Below are 19,563 nucleotides of genomic sequence, written 5' to 3' on the forward strand. Positions count from 1 at the left end.
AGGAGGAGGTACAGGAGCCTGAGATGATTCAGGAACAGCTTCTTCCCCTCTGTTACCAGGTCTCTGTATGGGCAGCTGGGCTCTCAGAGACCCAAGAAGCAGGGTGGAGCAGTGTGCTGGGGGCACAGCCCCTCCTGAGCACCACTACTCGGAGGGACAGTGCTTCCTGACCAGCTCCCCCCACCGCCCCCGCCGCTGCCCCTGTCATCGCTGGACAGCTGACCACTGCTGACGCTGGGGACACACTGTGCTGTAGTGGTGGGTGGGGACACTGATCATATTTACCTACGATATAGGAGATCTATTTAGCCAACCAAGACGGTGCCGGCTCAGGCCAAACCCTCCACTCCCCTCCCCCCACCCTTTGTAACCTAACCCGCGCCCCCCCCATTCACTCAACCATCAAATAGTTCACCCACCACCCCCTCTGCAACGGCAAACTGACCCACCAAACTGTGCCTGCAGACACAGAGAGGGGAACTGAGTTCACTGCTCATAGGGAGAATGTGTGATCATACAACTTTGTATATACTGTGTATTCACACACATACACACGCACACACACATTCACACACACACACACATACACACACACACACATACACACACACACACACACACACACACACACACACACTCTCTCTCTCTCTCACTCACTCCTCAGACAGTGAAGGTAGCAGTTTCACAGTTTACCTGTAGCGGGCGATGCACAGACGGACCTTCCCAGTGTACTTCATTTTGGGATTGCCACTGTCGAGTTCAACGTCCATCTGCTGTCAGAGAACAGACGGAAACAAATTCAGTTCCAGCTGACAAAAACGAGACCCTCAAGCCTTCCCTTCCCTTCCCATGGTGGAACCGTTCTACTGAGATCCCCAAACTTTTCTCTTCCCACAGCAGAACTATTCTTCCGAGATCCCAAAACCTTCCCTTCCCTCAGCAGAACTATTCCTCTACAGTGCAGTACAGGCCCTTTGTCTCACAATGTTGTGCTGACCTTTTAACCTACTCCAAGTTCAATCTAACCCTTCCCTCCCACAAAGCCCTTTATTTTTCTATCATCCATGTTCCTATCTAAGAGGCTGTTAAATGTCCCCGATGTATCTGCCTCTACCATCACCCCAGCAATGCACTTCGCACCCCACCACTCTCTGTGTAAAAACTTACCTTTGACATCCCCCTAAACTTTCTTCTAATCACCTTAAAATTTTGCCCCCTTGTATTAGCCATTTCTGCCCTGGGAAAAAGCCTCTGGCTGTCCACACTATCAATGCCTCTCATCGTCTAGTACACCTCTATCAAGTCACCCTTCATCCTCCTTTGTTCCAAAGAGAAAAGCCCTCACTCACTCCACCTCTACTCTTAAGGCATGAAGAAGGCAATGACAAACCAATTTGCCGAGAACAGTCATGGTCATGAAAAGACATATCAAATGAGCAAAAATAAAAACATCAAAACATACAATGAAATGTGTTGTTTGTGTCAACGGACAACTCAGCCCGTGGAGGTGCTGGGAGGAGCAGCCGGCAAGTGTCACTACTCTTCCAGGGCCAACATAGCATGTCCACAACTCACTAATCCAAACCTGTGTGTCTTTAGAATGTGGGAGGAAACCGTGGCACCAAGAGGAAACCCACGCAGTCATAGGGAGAATCTCCTTACCGACAGCAGCAGGAATTGAACCCTGATCGGAGACTGCTGGCACTGAAAGTGTATGTTAACCACTATGCTACTATGCCTCTGCACCCTCTCCAAAACTTCCACATCCTCCCAGGAGGGGGGAGAAGATGGCAGCGTGACGCAGTGCGCGCGGCCTCTCCGGTGAATGTTATCTGTAATCTGTCAGGTAGGGGACCGTGCACAATTCTGATTTGATGGAGGTGGACGTGAGAGTACGGAGGAACATCTGGAAAATTTCTGAAATGCCCGCTTTGCTGCCACTGGTACTGTGTGGTAACCGGAATCTCCGGAGCAGAAGGCCTCGAAATCCTCGGCTTTGCGTGTTTCATCGGCCAGGGGGAGGTTGAAGGCGCTCGGCAGAGGATGGCGCTCGGGAGGCTGTATCGGAGGGGCTGGTCGGAAGCTTGAAGTTTTCAGGCAGACAGACTCAGTGTCGGCTGTGGTCGGCTGCTTCCAAGGCATCGGCAAGTTGACAGTGCCTGGAGGTTTATGGCAGGGAGTTTCTCCCTTTTGCCGCCTGCTATCGGGGACTCGGGAGTCGATCGACTCGGGGACTTTGAGACTATTTTTACTGTGCCCATGGCTTGTTCTTCATCAAATTATGGTATTGCTTTGCACTGCTGTAACTATATGTTATAATTATGTGGTTCTGTCACTGTTAGTCTTTGGTCTGTCCTGTTTCCTGTGATATCACTCCGGAGAAACATTGTAACATTTCTTAATGCTTGTATGCATTTCTAAATGACAATAGAAGAGGACTGAGTGTTCTCATAATCATAATCCTTCCTATAATGAGGCGACCAGAGCTGAACACAATGCTCCAAGTGTGGGTCTAACCAGAACTACAACGTTACTTCATGGCCCTTAAACTCAATTCCCTGACTGGCAAAAGCCCTTGTGCCTGATCGTGAGTTGATGACTAACCTCAGCACCTCACTCCGGCACTGACCCTGTACCCTTCGATCCCCCTCACCCGATCCGGAGGCTGAACAGTCCGTGATGGAGGTTGGGAGGAAAGGACAGCTGACCAGTGTGGAAAGCAGCAGAGGGATTTTTGATGTTGACACTACCCTGGTTAACGCATCGCATGACCAGCAGGCTCAGCAGGGTTCCAATTCCCAGAGTGCACCAGGCAGACAACAATAAGCAGCTGAGAATTAGATGTTCAGGGCGCCACCATCACTGCCTGGGGCGTTCCGGGGTTTGGAGTTCAATTCTAGCGACGTCTGTAAGGAATTTGCACGATGGTTTCCTCTGGGTGCTCCAGTTTCCTCCCACAGTCTAAAGATGTATCAGTTAGTAGGTTAATCAGTCATTGTAAATTGTCCTGCGATTAGGCTAGTGTTAAATCAGCAGGTTGCTGGGCAGCATGGCTTGTTGGGCCAGAAGGGGGCTGTATCTCTAAATAAAGTAAAAACCAACTGGGGTGAGGCGCCTGGAGGGGACGGGTGTGCAGCACCAGGAGTCAATCTCTTCACGGACAGTCTCACCACTTGACCCAAACTCTGCAGAGTGACTGACCTCAGAGAGCTGGTCTTGGCCTGCACTGCCGGCTGTACATCGAGGGAGGAGTGTAGGTTTCACAGAGAGGAGCTCTGGCTTCACGCCAGACATCGGAATAGGTCTGATGTACTCGCAGATCACTGATTGGTGACCAGAAGGGATTTCATTACCTGGAAGGAGAGTAGAGAGAGGTTGGTTCTTCAACACACCTGGATGCAACAATAACCACAATAACTTTATGCATAGAGCACTTTTCATACAGATAATGTAGCTGGGTGGCAGAATGGTACAGAGTGTAGCACTTGCTTAGCCTCCCCACCCCTGATCTGGGTCACTCAAAGCCATGGGATCAGGTGGTGGATGGTCGTACGAGCAGCTTGTCTTGTCCTGTCCATACTGCACCAACCGCTGCCGCTGGGATATAAACGTGCAGGAGCAATGTGTGGTTAAGTGTCTTGCTCAAGGACACAACACGCTGCCTCAGCTGAGGCTCGAACTCGCGACCTTCAGATCACTAGTCCAACGCCTTAACCACTGGGCCTCGCGCCAGCTGGTGCATATCACAGTCCTGGTTATGTGACCCCTGATGCCAGGAAGACAATCTTCTATTTAATGTCTCTTCTTTCCTTTATTGAGGTTGCTGGAGTCCTGTCAGAGTCCGTAATCTACAGCTGCACTCAAACTGCAGCTCTTCACGGCAGTGGGTCCTCGCTCTCTCGGAGCTCGGCGAGCAGCCCAGCATTTTCGATATCTCCAGCAGCAGCCTGGAAGACGTGCGCCTTCGGGGTGCGGCCTGGTGTGGTCCTGAGGACGACCCGATTCCTTGCCGTGGCAGGAGCAATACCTCTCTCTCCCTTGTTAGTGAGAGACAGCGAGCCTGTGGGATGATGAACTGTTGGGAAGGATAGTGGTTTTTGATGGTCTGCAGATCGTGGTCTCTGGGGGCTTATTATTGTTTGATGGGTGATGGGGAGGGGCTGATACTTCCTGCTGGAACAAGTGTGGGGTGGGGAAGGGGGAGGTTGATGCTTGTGTGCGGGAGTGGAGGGAGGGGGTTAACATTTTCCTGTCATTCATTCTTTGGGGTTCTTTTCTCTGTTTGGTGGATGTCTGTGTAGAGTAAGAATTTCAGGTTGTATACTGTATACATTCCCCGATATTAAATTGAACCATGGGACCCTTGAAGAGTATTGATAATGGCCATGGCAATGAATTCCACAGATTGACCACCCTTACTCACCTCTGTTCTAAATGGACATCCTTCTAGTCTGAGGCCGTGATTTCAGATCCCTCTTCCCGCCCCAATGGAAGACTTCTTCTCCACAGCCATTCTATGTAGGCCTTTCAATAGTCGAAGGATTAGAAAAGTTTCCCCAGTGATGTCCCACTGGGGGTTGCCTAGGATCTTTGTAGCATGTGACATGTATTGATGACGTGGATGCAAGTGTAGTCTGGCATGAATAGGAAGTTTGCAGATCGTGCTGAAGTTGGTGATGTGATAATAATAACCAGCTGAAATTGGTGGGACAGAAACAGGAAAGTTATCACCATGGGCATGTAACAACTGATGTACACGACGGTCCCAATTTTGGAGTCTTGACAATCGAGGTGCATAGTAATCCTGATATGGAAGATTTGAGATTGGGACAGCTGTTCCTAGTAGATGGCGGCAGATTTGACCAAGCAGGAAATGTTCCGTTCTCTGATTCTGAGAATCAGGGGCATTTTGTCAAGAAAAGGAAAAAAACATGTTGGTTCCTGCCTCCCCGATCCTGAAATGAAATCGGGTGGGGAGAAAGAGAAAAAACATGGATGGTTTGGGACCAAAGACAATCGGGAGCCTGGATTGGATGGGCTGGAAAACAGAGAGAAAATATGGACCTAAAATGATTTCTGACTGAAACTTGAAACTGGGAATAAGAGCAGAAATTACACATGTGTGTTACAGGTTTAATTAGATATGATGAGAATAGTGTAAAATTGACTACCCCATGACCTCAAGTAGCTGGAACTACACCAGAGTCCAAGAGTAGTGAAACCCAGCGTAACACAAACGGGTAGGGTCAGTGTTAGGAGATACAGGAGAATTTGTCACTTTGGAACCAATGTATCTGCAAGTGCAGGTAGTTTTTAATCTAACTGAAATAATGGGGCTGAATGGTGCTTGTCTACAAGGGGACCGCTTGTTGGGAGACAACTATGCACAAGTGAGTTTAAGTTGGTCAAAAATAGAAAAAGAGAGAACTATTGGAATTAGTGGAAGCATGCTATGCATCAAGGTTTGGAATGATCAGTACTTTAGATACAGCAGTTAGAAAACCAGATATAGTCCCATCAGCAGAAAATGTAAGATCTTACTGGAGAAGAATAGAGTATAGGAGCAGGGATGTGATGTTGAGGCTCTATAAGGCACTGGTGAGACCTCATTTGGAGTACTGTGGGCAGTTTTGGTCTCTTTATTTAAGAAAGGATGTGCTGACGTTGGAGGGGGTACAGAGAAGATTCACTAGAATGATTCCGGGAATGAGAGGGTTAACGTATGAGGAACGTTTGTCCGCTCTTGGACTGTATTCCTTGGAGTTTAGAAGAATGAGGGGAGACCTCATAGAAACATCTCGAATGTTGAAAGGCATGGACAGAGTGGATGTGGCAAAGTTGTTTCCCATGATGGGGGAATCTAGTACGAGAGGGCATAACTTAAGGATTGAAGGGCGCCCATTCAGAACAGAAAGGTGAAGAAATTTTTTTTAGTCAGAGGGTGGTGAATCTATGGAATTTGTTGCCACAGGCAGCAGTGGAGGCCAAGTCATTGGGTATATTTAAGGCAGAGGTTGATAGGTATCTGAGTAGTCAGGGCATCAAAGGTTATGGTGAGAAGGCGGGGGAGTGGGAGTAAATGGGAGAATGGATCAGCTCATGATAAAATGGCGGAGCAGACTTGATGGGCTGAATGGCCGACTTCTGCTCCTTCGTCTTATGGTCTTAAGGTCTAAGATCATCAGAATCAGATACAGACAAATCAAATTGGTCAGAGTGCATCAGAGATAACTCTGAATTCAGTTAAGTTTCTGAAGCCCCTTCAAGAAACCATGAACTTGATAATTGACCGCATAGACCTTGTGCCTGAGGGAACACATACAGCTGAGATCTGTGCTACATATACTAGTTGGTTGCTCACCATGATTGGTGGAAATTCATTACAACTTGATGACATACCACAAAGTGTTGTGGAAAAGTGCCCTTGTGTCACATTGGAAGTCTTATGCTAACCAAGGGAGTACTGGGTACATGTGATGATGGTAAAGGAAAGTCTTATGTATGGCTAAATATCATGAGAAGGCTCTGATATTCTTAAGTAACCTGCCAGCACATGCTACAGTTATGAATGGTACCAGCAAATGGACAGATTTATCAAGTTGCCATAAAAGGGGAAAACCACTAGGCTTGTCCAGAAGAGATGACAAGACAGAAACTTCTGCATTGTACTAATGAGAATTGTCATTATCTATTCTATCTGTAACTAATGAGTTTTTTCAACAATATGTATTGGTGGGACAGACATATTGTATAGCAACAACAGCAAGGAGTTATACCAAGGGATGGGAACAGTGTCCTTTGGAAAGCCATGATGTTGCTGCATGACTTTAGATTTGACTATCGGAGGATGAACTTTGCCTCAACCAGCAGTGGAGAAGCTGGCAAAGGAGAACCTTTCAATCCAATGAACTGATATGGATTGATATTTGTGGGACTACATTACCAGGTTGTCACCAATTCCTCATTTGACTGCAGACTGGACACGTGGAGGAGGCAAAGGAGATAATTCATCAATGGACTAAATGTACAAAACTTATTAAGTCATGCTAATAGTGCAAATGGCATATTGCATGACTCAGACTCTTGGAATCAAGTTTTGGAATTGGAGATCAAATGTTCAAATGCATCCATGGGTGAGGATAGTATTGCATGCTGCTTAATACTATTTTTATGGATGCTAATAATGGTACTGTTTAATGTGTATCACCTTAGAGGGTGCAAGGTTGAAGTCTGAGCAAAAGGAAGAGGATGATGGTTTAGTTATTCAGAGAAAAAGTTATTTATATGCAGAGTGTATGAATTCAGTAAGTAAATGGTACCTTTACCTTTGTATAATCTAAGTATCGCACACCTGCTGGGGGTCCATGGCAGTCCTATGAGTAGTCAATAGAATTAGAGGAGGATAGTGAATCCAAGATAAATTTCTTTGGATTAGGAAAAGGTAAGTGTTGGCCAGGAAGAACTGCAGCCTGCAAATCAGTGAATTTGAATGAATCAAAGACATTGGAAGCAGACAGACCAATTTCTTCGTTCTTGCCATGAGGGAGAAGGTGAAGACTGCCATTTTATGAAGAGACTGTGTTCTCCGTTTTGTGAGCTCGTTGCTGGGCTTGATCAGTGTTTTAAAGTCAACACAATGACACCTCAGGTAATCTGCCGGGGATCATTTCCGAATAAGTTATTTGTGAGATGTTCTTTGGTTGAATATGACATGCAAGTTTTTGACTGTTGGGGCCTGAATCTGTTCTGCGTGACACGTAGTGTGGTTCAGGGTGTGGAGGGGTGGGTTAGTGGGTGGAGGTGTTGATCAGCCTTACTATTTGGGGAAAGTCTTTGTAATTGCATCAATATCTTGGCCCCAGATAATTCCTCAGGGATGTTGACACCCAAGTACTTGAAACTGCTCACCCCTTCCCCTTCCATCTGGTGGTCCTGGTGTGGATGCTACATAGCCTCTTCCCTGATGGGAGTGGGACAAACAGTCACTGAGCAGGGTGGGTGGGATCCTTCATGATGTTACTGGCCCTTTTCTGTACATATGTCCTTGTAAGCTGGTTCTGGTGAAACGTAGGGACAATATTTGAAAAATTATTTTCCCTTTGTTACTTCAGAACCTTTGGCATTTATCCTTTGTTTTGGTGAGGTCTCTTTATGCACTACATATTTAACTTAATTTTTATATATACTTCTTGCCGTAATTTAGTTAAAAAAATTATTACTGTATGTATTGCAATATACTGCTGCTGCAAAAAATCAAATCTGACAACATATGCCCATGATATTATTCCTGACTGTGATTCTAATTTTTTAAAACGTGGTCCCTGGCTCCCGAGTCTCATGATAAGATCAATGTTTGATATTAACCTTAACAAGACTGCTCGGGATCTTAGATATTTTAATAAAATGAGTAAAATGTGGCTGTCAATGTGCACAGCAATATCCCATGATGATATTTGTGCTTCCCCTACCCTACACCCCCTGTTGTGTGAAATGAGGTTTGTGGGTTCGGTCAGTGGGGACAGAAGACACTCATTACTGGTAAGTAGGTTAACTATTTATTTACAGGACAAGACAGACACTAAACATTCAGTAAACCCTTCAAGTTACACTTGGTTACAAATACTTACCTAAACTGAGCACTTCAATTGTCAGGACAAGACAGACTCTAAACATTCATAAACTCTTCAAGTTAAACTCAGTTACAAGTACTTACCTAAACGTTCAGTAAACACTAATGCCTTTGAGGAGAAAATCCTACAAGAGGTAATGGATTTGGCTAGTACATCACGGGTAAATCCCTTTCAACCATTGAGCACATCCACATGAAATGTTGTCGTATGAGTGCAGTATCTCGGGGTTGTATATGGTGACATATATGTGCTTTGATAATAAAAATTTACTTTGAACTTTGAAGCCTTCAATTTACACTTAGTTACAAATACTCACCTAAACTGAGCACTCGAATTGTCAGGACAAGACAGACACTTAATATTCAGTAAACCCTTCAAATTAAACCTCAGTTACAAATACTTATCTAAACTGAGCACCCAAAGTGGCAGAACAAAACAGCCACTAATCATACATACAGTAGCAAATACTTAGCCAAAATGTGCACCTGGGCCCTCTTACTGCAGCACACCTCCATTGTTTACTGTTTCCATGGCATTGATCACAACCCCAGCCAATGGCAACCCAGAGAGTGAAAAGAGAACCCATGATGTTTTCTCAAATCAAATCAAGTTTAATTATTATTCAAACCATACTTGGGCACAGTCGAACAAGACAGTGTTCCTCTGAGGCCAAGGTGCATAATATACATTCAGACTAGCAAGAGAGAAAAACACACACACACATCGTCATGCAAGAAAACACATGTAAAGTCCAAGTCCCTGAGCGACATGCAAATTGATGGTACAGCCCCCAGCAATCTAGCCTGTCATTCCACGGTCGAACACATGAGGGCAGCACTTACAGGAGAGGCCAGCCCCCAGCCGAGCATGGACTTCACGTTACACTGCCTCATCTGGACTGCAGCAGCAGGCAAACCCGCGGCTTGAGGCCTAGTCCTCACTACAACCAAGGTCACGCTGCTGCCTCATCGCCTGTCTCCCCATCAAGCAAGGGAAGCAGGCCTGTAGCATCTTACGTTATCAATGTTCAACAGGGTCTTGAGATCACAAGAGAAACATCCAAGACGGTCACTCATTTACACTGCACACCAACTCCGATGTCTTCGAGTATCAGGCAACAACACGGTCTGCACCCAGGTCAACTCCTCTCAATTCTCTTCGACCTTTCCGCCAGCTTATCCTTCTCCGACCTGATCACCATCTTCTCCTTCTTTGACTCGACTGCCGACTTCTCCTTCTCCAGCTTCACCTTCTCCTTCTCCATCGTGACCACCATCTTCTCCTTCTCTGACCTGACCTCCAGCTTCACCTTCTCCAGCCCGACCATCAACTACTCCTTCCCCGGCCCGACAATCATCTTCTCCTTCTCTGACCTGACCACCATCTTCTCCTTCTCTGACCTGACCACTGGCTTTTCCTTCTCCAACCTGACCTCCAGCTTCACCTTCTCCGTCCCGACGACCATCTTCTCCTTCTGTGACCCAACCTCTGGCTTCTCCTTCTCTGACTCATCCGTTGGCTCCTTCAACATCTCAGCCGGCTGCTCTGAACAATGAACTGATCACTGATGTGCAGACCTGCTGTACTCATTGTTCTTGGAGTCCAGTATAGTCTTATGATTATTAGAAACACATTTTAAAAAGTGCACCTTTGTTTGACCCACGAGATGCCACTGCATTCGAGCACACCGCCATCTTGCCAGAATCTTGCGCTAGATTTAAACTCTCCCAGCACCGTGACATTATCAGCTAAATGGCAATTAGTGAGAGGGACTGCAATGCTCCTTACAGGGGGCAGTGCCCACCTCCCGCAGGGAAGTGGCTTTCGACGAGCAACAGCCCCCACCCCCCGGCATCAGCTTGGGCCTCCGGCCCAGGGGACCACTCCCTACCATGGCATCAGAGAGAGGCCTGTCCGTGGGCTGCCCCGGATGGCGTGAGGAGAGTACGACCAGACAGGAGTGAGAAGATCCTACCTTTGGGGAGAGGGTTGGACACTCCATTCTTCAGCTGGGTGGGTAACTTGCTGCCTGGGTCAGTGCTGGCCCACGGGAGGATGGGTTTATTCAGCAGGTCAATGTTACTGGCGCTCTGTCGGAACGTCTGCAGCTCGTGGGACAGCTGGTGGAACTGTTCGCTCTGTGCCTGGCATTGTCGCTCCAGCTCCCACACCTTGGCCTGCGGAGAGACACGCACCACCCTCAGTACTGTGTGCACACAGCCCCCAGTATCGCACACACACACAGCCCCCGGTACACGCACCACCCTCAGTACTGTGTGCACACAGCCCCCACTGCACACACAGAGCCCCCTGCACATACACTATCCCCGTACTGCATATACACAGTCCTCAGTACCACACACAGCCCCCGGCACACACACCATCCCCAGTACTGTGTATACACAGTCCTCAGTACCACATACACACACACACATAGGCCCTGGCACATACACCATCCCCAGTACTGCATATACACAGTCCTCAGTACCACACACACACAGAGCCCCCTGCACATACATCATCCCCGTACTGCATATACACAGTCCTCAGTACCACATACAGCCCCCAGCACATACACCATCCCCAGTACTGTGTATACACAGTCCTCAGTACCACACACACACAGCCCCCATACACACACCATCCCCTGAACTGTGTATACACGGTCCTCAGTACCACACACACACAGCCCCGGTACACGCACCATCCTCAGTGCTGTTTGCACACAGCCCCAGGTACACACACTGTCCCCCATAATGTGTTATCACAGTCCTCAGTACCACACACACAGCCCCTGGTACACACACTGTCCCTTGTACTGCATATACACATTTCTCAGTACCATGCACACACAGCCCCAGGTACACACCCCATCCCCCAAACTGCATATACACAGTCCTTGGTACCACACACACACACAGAGGACTCAGTATCACACACACATAACCCCCAGTATCACGCACACATAGCCCACAATACTGCGTATACGCAGCTCCCAATGCCATGCACACACAACCCTTGATACCTGTACCCTCAGTGCTGTGTTGATACAGCCCCCAATACCACATATAAAAAGCACTCAGTACCACATATATACAGACCTCAGTATTGCGTGCACACAGCACTTGATAGCATATATACACAACCCTCAGAACTGCACACGCAACCCTCTGTACCGCATATACACAGCACTCAATACCATGCATACACAGCTCTTGACGCCGCGTATACATGGCCCTCAGTACCACGTATACACAGCCCTCAATAGCCCAGTGTTAGAGTTGGCAGATTTTGGCTCAGCGGGCTTCGGCAAGAACAGGCTTGGGTGAAGTAAATATCTGGTAAATTTCTCCTTCTTCGTCTGTTAGTGCAGTGAGGATGGCTGCAGGGTCGGTGTTTTGTTCCGTGTGTGAGATGTGGGAAGCCTGGGAGAACTCCAGCCATGCAGATAACCTCATCTGCACCAGGTGCACCGAGCTGCAGCTCCTTTGAGACCGTGTTAAGGAACTGGAGCTGCAGCTCGATGACCTTCGGCTCACACAGGAGAACGAGGAGGTGACAGATAGGAGCTACAGGGAGGCAGTCACCCCTAGATTGCAGGAGGCAGGTAACTGGGTGACCGTCAGGAGAAGGAGGGGAAAAAGGCAGCCAGTGCAGAGTAACCCAGCGACTATTCCTCATTAATAGGTACACCACTTTACATACTGTTGGGGAGGGGGGTGTCCATCAGGGGGAAGCCACAGCGACCGGCTCTCTGTGGCTCAGAAGGGGAGGGGAGAGTGGAGGAGTGCAGTAGTGATAGGGGATTCCATAGTTAGTGGTGTAGACAGGAGATTCTGAGGAGACATCTGGATGGTATGTTGAGACATCTCAGATTGGGTCCATAACATTATAAAGGGGGAGGGTGACAAGCCAGAAGTCTTGGTACTTATTGGCACCAATGACGTAGGTAGGTAAAGGGAGGAGGGTCCCGACGAGAGATTTTAGGGAGCTGAAACAGGACCTCCAGGGTAGTAATCTCTAGATTGCTACATGTGCCACATGCCAGTGAGGGCAAGAAGAGGGTGATTTGGCAGGTGATGGCGTGGCTGAGGAACTGGTGTAGGGGGCAGGGTTTCAGATTTCTGGATCATTGGTATCTCTTCTAGAGAAAGTGCGACCTGTAGAAAAGAGACAGGTTACACCTGAACCTGAGGGGGACCAATATCCTTGCGGGCAGGTTTGCCAGAACTTTTAAGGAGGGTTTAAACTAACTTGGCAGGGGGAAGGGAACTGGAGTGATAGGACTGAGGATGGGGCAGTTGGTTGACAAGCAGAGGTAGTGTGTAGTGAGACTGAAAGGAAGGACAGGCAGATGATAGGGTGAAATTGCAGTCAGTGGGATGAGTTGCATTGTAACAGGGGGACAAAATTGTGAAGAGTGACAACGATAGGACTGAAGATGTTATATTTCAATGCACACAGTGTATGGAATAAGGTCGATGATCTTGTAGCATGGTTAGAGATTGGCAGGTATGAGGTTGTGGGCATTACTGAGTTGTGGCTGAAAAAAGATTGTAGTTGGGAGCTTAACATCCAAGGATACACATTGTATTGAAAGAGGAGGCAGGTAGGCAGAGGGCTTGATGTGGCTCTGTTGGTAAAAAATGAAATCAAATCATTAGAGAGAGGTGGCATAGGATCAGAAGATGTAGAATCCTTGTGGGTAGACTCAAGAAACTACAAGGGTAAAAAAAACCCTGATGGGAGTTATGTAGAGGCCTCCAAACAGTAGCCAGGATGTGGGCTACAAATTACAAAGAGAGACAGAAACTGCATATCAAAAGGGCAATGTTACAAAATAGTCATGGGGGATTTCAATATGCAGGTAGATTGGGAAAATCAGATTGGTACTGCTTTTGGATCCCGAGAGAGAGTTTGTAGAATGCCTATAGCTTAGAGCAGTTTGTGGTTGAGCCCACTAGGGGATCAGCTATTCCGGACTGGGTGTTGTGTAATTAACCAGATTTGATTAGGGAGCTTAAGGTAAAGGAACCCTTGGGAGACAGAGATCATAATATGATAGAATTCACCCTGCAGTTTGAGAGGGAGAAGCTAAAGTCAGATGTATCAGTATTACAGTGGAGTAAAGGGGATTACAGAGGCATGAGAAAGGAGTTGGCCAAAGTTGATTGGAAGGGGACATCAGCAGGGATGATGGCAGAGCAGCAATGGCTGGAATTTCTAGGAGCAAATCAGAAGGCACATGATAGATACATCCCAAAGATGAGGCACGATGACACAATTGTGGATCACAATGTTACGATAGTCATGGGGGAATTCAAAGCCAACATAAAAGCAAAAGAGAGGGCATATAATTGTAATAGAGCAAAAATTAGTGGGAAGTTGGAAGCTTTTAGAAACCACCAAAAGGCAACTAAAAAAGCTTTAAGGAGGGAAAAGTTGGAATATGAAGGTAAGCTAGCTAATAATCTCAAAGAGGATACCAAGTGTTTTATCAGATATATAAAGAGTAAAAGTGAGGTTAGAGTGGATATCGGACTGCTGGAAAATGATGCAGTAGAGGTAGTAGTGGGGGACAAAGTAATAGCAGACAAACCGATTAAGTATTTACTTTACTTTATTGTCGCCAAACAATTGATACTAGAGTGTACAATCATCACAGTGATATTTGATTCTGCACTTCGCGCTCCCTGGAGTACAGATCGATAGTAAATATAATAAAAATTTAAATTATAAATCATAAATAGAAAATAGAAAAGAAAAAGTAAGGTAGTGCAAAAAAACCGAGAGGCAGGTCCGGATATTTGGAGGGTACGGCCCAGATCCGCGTCAGGATCTGTTCAGCAGTTTTATCACAGTTGGAAAGAAGCCGTTCCCAAATCTGGCCGTACGAGTCTTCAAGCTCCTGAGCCTTCTCCCGGAGGGAAGAGGGACGAAAAGTGTGTTGGCTGGGTGGGTCGTGTCCTTGATTATCCTGGCAGCACTGCTCCGACAGCGTGCGGTGTAAAATGAGTCCAAGGACGGAAGACTGGTTTGTGTGATGTGCTGGGCTGTGTTCATGATCTTCTGCAGCTTCTTCCAGTCTTGGACAGGACCACTTCCATACCAGGTTGTGATGCACCCAAGAAGAATGCTTTCTACAGTGCATCTATAAAAATTAGTGAGGGTTTTAGGGTGCAGGCCAAATTTCTTCAGCTTTCTCAGGAAGTAAAGGCGCTGGTGGGCCTTCTTGGCAGTGGAGTCTGCTTGGTTGGATCAAGTCAGGTCATTTGTGATATTGACTCCAGGGAACTTAAAGCTTTTGACCTGTTCCACTTGCGCACCACTGATGTAGGTGGGGTCGTGCAGTCCGCTACTCCTTCTGAAATCAACAACCAATTCCTTCGTCTTGCTGACGTTGAGGGATAGGTTATTGTCTTAGCACCACGCCACTAGGTTCTTAAGTTCCTCTCTGTACTCAAACTCATCATTACCCAGGATACGGCCTACAATTGTGGTGTCATCAGCAAACTTATGTATTGAGTTTGATGGAAACTTGGCTACACAATCATGGGTGTACAGTGAGTACAGCAGGGGGCTGAGTACACAGCCTTGTGGGGCACCGGTGCTCAGAGTGATTGTAGAGGAGAGCATGTCCCCTATTTTTACAGCCTGGGTCCTGTCTGTGAGGAAGTTGAAGATCCAGCTGCAGATCTGAGTGCTAAGACCCAGGTTCCGGAGCTTAGGAATCAGTTTATTTGGAATGATGGTATTAAAGGCAGAGCTGTAGTCTTTATGCGTCTTTATTCTCCAGGTGTTCTAAGGAGGAATGTAGGGCCATAAATATGGCATCTGCCATTGACCTGTTGCTCCGGTAGGTGAATTGCAAAGCGTCGAGGTTGACTGGTAGGCTGTGGTTGATGTGTGCCATAACCAATCTCTTGAAGCACTTCATAGCAATTGATGTCAGAGCCACAGGTCGATAGTCATTCAGGCATGCCACCTTGCTCTTCTTCGGCACCAGGATTATCGTTGCCTTCTTAAAACATGAGGGGATCTTAGACTGAAGCAAGGAGCAGTTGAAGCTGTCAGCAAACACTCCAGCTAGCTCGCTTGCACAGGCCCGGAGAACCCGTCCTGGGACGCCATCTGGGCCCGTCGCCTTCCTTGGATTTATCTTCAGGAAGGCCCTTCTAATGTCCTCCTCGGTGACGATGAATCTCGATGCCACCAGGTCCAGTTCTTCGGCGGGGGGGGAGCGGGACGCTCCTCTTCTGTTCGAATCTTACGTAGAGTATGTTAAGTTCATCAGGAAGAGAAGCGCCACAGTTATTTATATTCCCAGTCTTTTCTTTGCGCCCAGTGATCTCATTTAGACCCTGCCATAGTCTACTGGCATCCCCCTGGTTAGCCTGGGCTTCCAACTTGGCTCAATATTGCCTCTTGGCGCCCTTAATGGCTTTCCAGAGATCATGCCTGGATTCCGTGTAGCGACTGGTATCCCCGGACCTAAAAGCCACAGCTCCAGCCTTCAAAAGGGACTTGACCTCATAACTCATCCAAGGTTTCTGGTTAGGGAATACGCGGATCGTCTTGCGAGACACACAGTCCTCCGTGCATTTCCAAATAAAGTCCTTGACAGCTGAGGCATACTCATTGAGGTTAGCTGCCAAGTCCTTGACTACTAACCAGTCCACTGATTCAAAGCAGTCACGGAGGACCTCATCCGTTTCCTCCGTCCAACGCAATGCTACTTTTGACACCGCGACCTCCTGCTTCAGTTTCTGTTTGTAAGCCGGGAGGAGGAGTACGGCCTGATGGTCCGATTTTCCGAAGTGAGGTCGTGGGACAGAACGGTAGGCATCCTTGACTGCTGTGTAGCGGTGGTCAAGTATATTCGGGCCTCTAGTGGGGCAGGAGACATGTTGGTATAACTTTGGCAGCGCCTTTCTGAGGTTGGCCTGGTTAAAGTCCCTGGCTGTAATGAGCAAAGCCTCCGGATACCTGGTCTCAAGTTCACTGATGTTGACATACGTTCAGAGCACACTCAACGTCTGCCTGGGGGGTGGGGGGAACATAGACTGTTGTCAGTATGACCGAGGTGAATTCCCGTGGCAGATAGTAGGGACGACACTTCACCGACAAGAGTTCCAGGTCCGGGCTGCAGGAGCTTGTCAGTGCCACTGTGTCCAAGCACCACGCAGACACCAAAGATGCCGTGCCGTCCATCTGATGGATCAAAAATCTCTCTGGTCAGATGGCACAGTCGGGGGTGGCAGGGGAGAGCCAGGTCTCGGTGAAACAGAATATACAGCAGTTCTGCATCTCCCTGCAGTAGGTGAGTCTCCCTTTAAGATCATCCACCTTGTTCTCTATGGCTTGCACATTAGCTAGTAGGATGGTGGGCATAGGGACCCTGAAGCCCCTCAGCTTCAATCTAACCAGCAGCCCAGCTCTTTTCCCACGCTTCCTTGGTAAGTAATGCATCTTTCCAGGTCTCCATCGATGCAGTGTGTTGTTGGCAGCTCTTTGAGGTTGGTGGACACGTTCCGCGGGGACTGATCGTCGGGCGCTCCAGGTCAGGCCGAGTGACGGGGGAGGCTCCGCTGCCGCTTCCAGCTGCCGGGGGCCCGGGCTGTCGATTGGGTTGGGCCCCGAAGCCGACACTTAATCCTGGAGGGCCTGGCTGCTGGCTGGATCGGGCCCCGAAGCTGACTCTCACCCCCGGATGATCTAACTGCCGGCTGAACCGGGCCCTGGAGCCAACTTTCAGCCCCGGAGGGCCGGCTGCTGGCTGAAACAAGTCCGTAAGCTGAGTCACAATCGCGGAGGCCTCCGCTCCAGCTGAGCCTCAGGTTCGATTCCTGAGGTTGGCGGCGGAGGCCTCACTTCTGGCAGCCGTGGATGTCCACCAACAGGGCTCTACGGTGGTCACTCCGGGGAAGTGTCTGGGGCACCTTGAGGTCTCCGACATCACTTCTGTGTGGTCGCCTGCTCCGGAGAGGTGCTGGTCGGAATGGGCCGTGTCTCCAAGCTCTCCGGCACGGTAGCAGACCGTGGGGTCTCCAGGAACGCGGTGGGCCTCGGACCAGGCCTCGCTGGTCGGGTCAGGTGCGGTCCGGAATTGAAGAAGCAATTCTGGCGCGTCGGTGATCTCCAGCTGGGTCAGTAGCTTCGCCAGGGTGGTGTTGATCTTGCTAGACGTAGCAGATTGGAGGTTTAGAAGGGTTTCTTGGGTATAGGATAGTGTAGAGGGCAGTTTGCTCGGGAGAGCACGCGCAGAGTCGCCAGTTACTGGCGCCATTTTAGAAGGGCGCCAAGTACCCCAAAGTCTTATCCTTAACATTCAAGTCCAACATCTGCCCAACCACTGAGGTCAGACTAAATTAAAGGCCCTGTAATTTCCCTTCATCTCCCTCCCTCCCTTCTTGAAGAATGAAGTGACATTTGCAATTTTCCATCAGTCGTCACAGTGGAAGGCACTAGCAGTATGCCAGGAGTTTGAAAGTGCCGGGGGCAGAAGTCAGAGTAATTGCGATCACAAGGGAGAAGTTGCTTGGGAAGCTGGAAGGTCTGAAGGTAGATAAGTCACCTGGACCAGATGGACACCCCAGGGTTCTGAAAGAGGTGGCTGAAGGGATCGTGGAGGCATTAGTAATGATCTTTCAAGAATCACTAGATTCTGGCACGGTTCCGGAGGACTGGAAAATTACAAATGTCACTTCATTCTTCAAGAAGGGAGGGAGGGAGATGAAAGGAAATTACAGGCCCTTTAGTCTTACCTCAGTGGTTGGGCAGATGTTGGACTTGAATGTTAAGGATAAGGCTTCAGGGTGCTTGGAGGTCAAAGTCAGCATGGTTTCCTCCAGGGAAAATCTTGCCTGACAAATCTTTTGGAATTCTTCAAGGAAATAACAAGCAGACTAGACAAAGGAGAATCAATAGATGTTGTTTACATGGATTTTCAATAAGGTGTCACACATGAGGCTGTTTAACAAGTTCATATACCAGGGTATTACTGGATGGATAGAGCATTGGTTGATTAGCAGGAGGCAAAGAGTGAGATTAAAGAGAACCTTTTCTGATTGGCTGCCATTTGTGGGCTGCCCAGCACAATCCTCACTGATTTGCTCTGATGTATTTCACTGTGTGTTTCCATGTATCTGTGACAAAGAAAGCTGATCTTTATCTTATCGATGGTCACAGCCTTTTCTCCAGAGTGGGGATAAGACTGGAGGGCAAAAGTTTAAGCTGAGAGGGGAGGGGAGGAATTTGAAGGTAACCAGAGGGGAAAGTTTTCCACACTGAGGGTGATGGCCTTGTGGAAGAAGCTGCCAGAGAAGTCGGTAGAGGAGGGTATTACTCATCATTATCGTTGTGTGCTGTGTCCTGTGACGTGGGTGATCACGGTCTTCTATCTGTCTTTAATCTAGAAAATTCCAATAATCTCTTCAAAACTTGACCCGGTCCATCCTGTGCTGTAACTCATGAATGTCTTGTGCTGTCGGGTGAAACATTTTCTTCCTTTGTTTTTTCCCGTCACTGCAAGATATTCGAGTTTCTCTTTCCTCAGTAGATGTCACAAAAATTCCAGCTGCCGTTTCCTGATTGATGATATCACTTACTTACTTACTGCCTGCTACGCTGCTGGCATTTAGGGCAACAATGAAGGTCCTCCATCTCTGGCAGTGTTCAGGGCTTCCTTCACATGTCAGTAGCTTCCTCTCAGTTTTCACTACTGTCAGCCATGCAAGTCCTGGGTAGAGACTCTGGAATACTGTTACGCTCAGATGTAGAAGGATTCTTCATTGCTGTTTCCATAACAATTCTGTTTGACCAGTCAGGGTTGTTAGCCCTGAGCTGAACCCCCGAACCTGGAGGACCAGTGGACCACACTTAGTCTGGCGTCTACCCTTTGTCCTGTTTGGCATGGGTGACCCTACCAAGAGCC

At 48.1% G+C, this 19,563-nt stretch overlaps 1 protein-coding gene across 11 annotated transcripts in view; it reads right to left on the bottom strand.

The window, feature by feature from the left end:
* rimbp2b (RIMS binding protein 2b) overlaps window positions 1-19,563 on the bottom strand; it is a 190,325-nt gene that overhangs the window by 71,455 nt on the left and 99,307 nt on the right. For 8 of the 11 annotated variants that reach the window (XM_072240778.1, XM_072240777.1, XM_072240779.1 and 5 more), the window contains 3 exons: window positions 10,606-10,807; window positions 3,202-3,353; window positions 694-773 (listed from right to left, as the gene is read on the bottom strand). In XM_072240778.1, the coding sequence (XP_072096879.1) occupies window positions 694-773; window positions 3,202-3,353; window positions 10,606-10,807 (434 nt within the window). The remainder of the gene's footprint in view (window positions 1-693; window positions 774-3,201; window positions 3,354-10,605; window positions 10,808-19,563) is intronic. The other 3 variants (XM_072240780.1, XM_072240781.1, XM_072240774.1) reach the window with 1 other exon arrangement.

The sequence above is a fragment of the Mobula birostris genome, chromosome 22, assembly GCF_030028105.1.
Source record: "Mobula birostris isolate sMobBir1 chromosome 22, sMobBir1.hap1, whole genome shotgun sequence".
In the NCBI taxonomy this organism is placed as follows: domain Eukaryota; kingdom Metazoa; phylum Chordata; class Chondrichthyes; order Myliobatiformes; family Myliobatidae; genus Mobula; species Mobula birostris.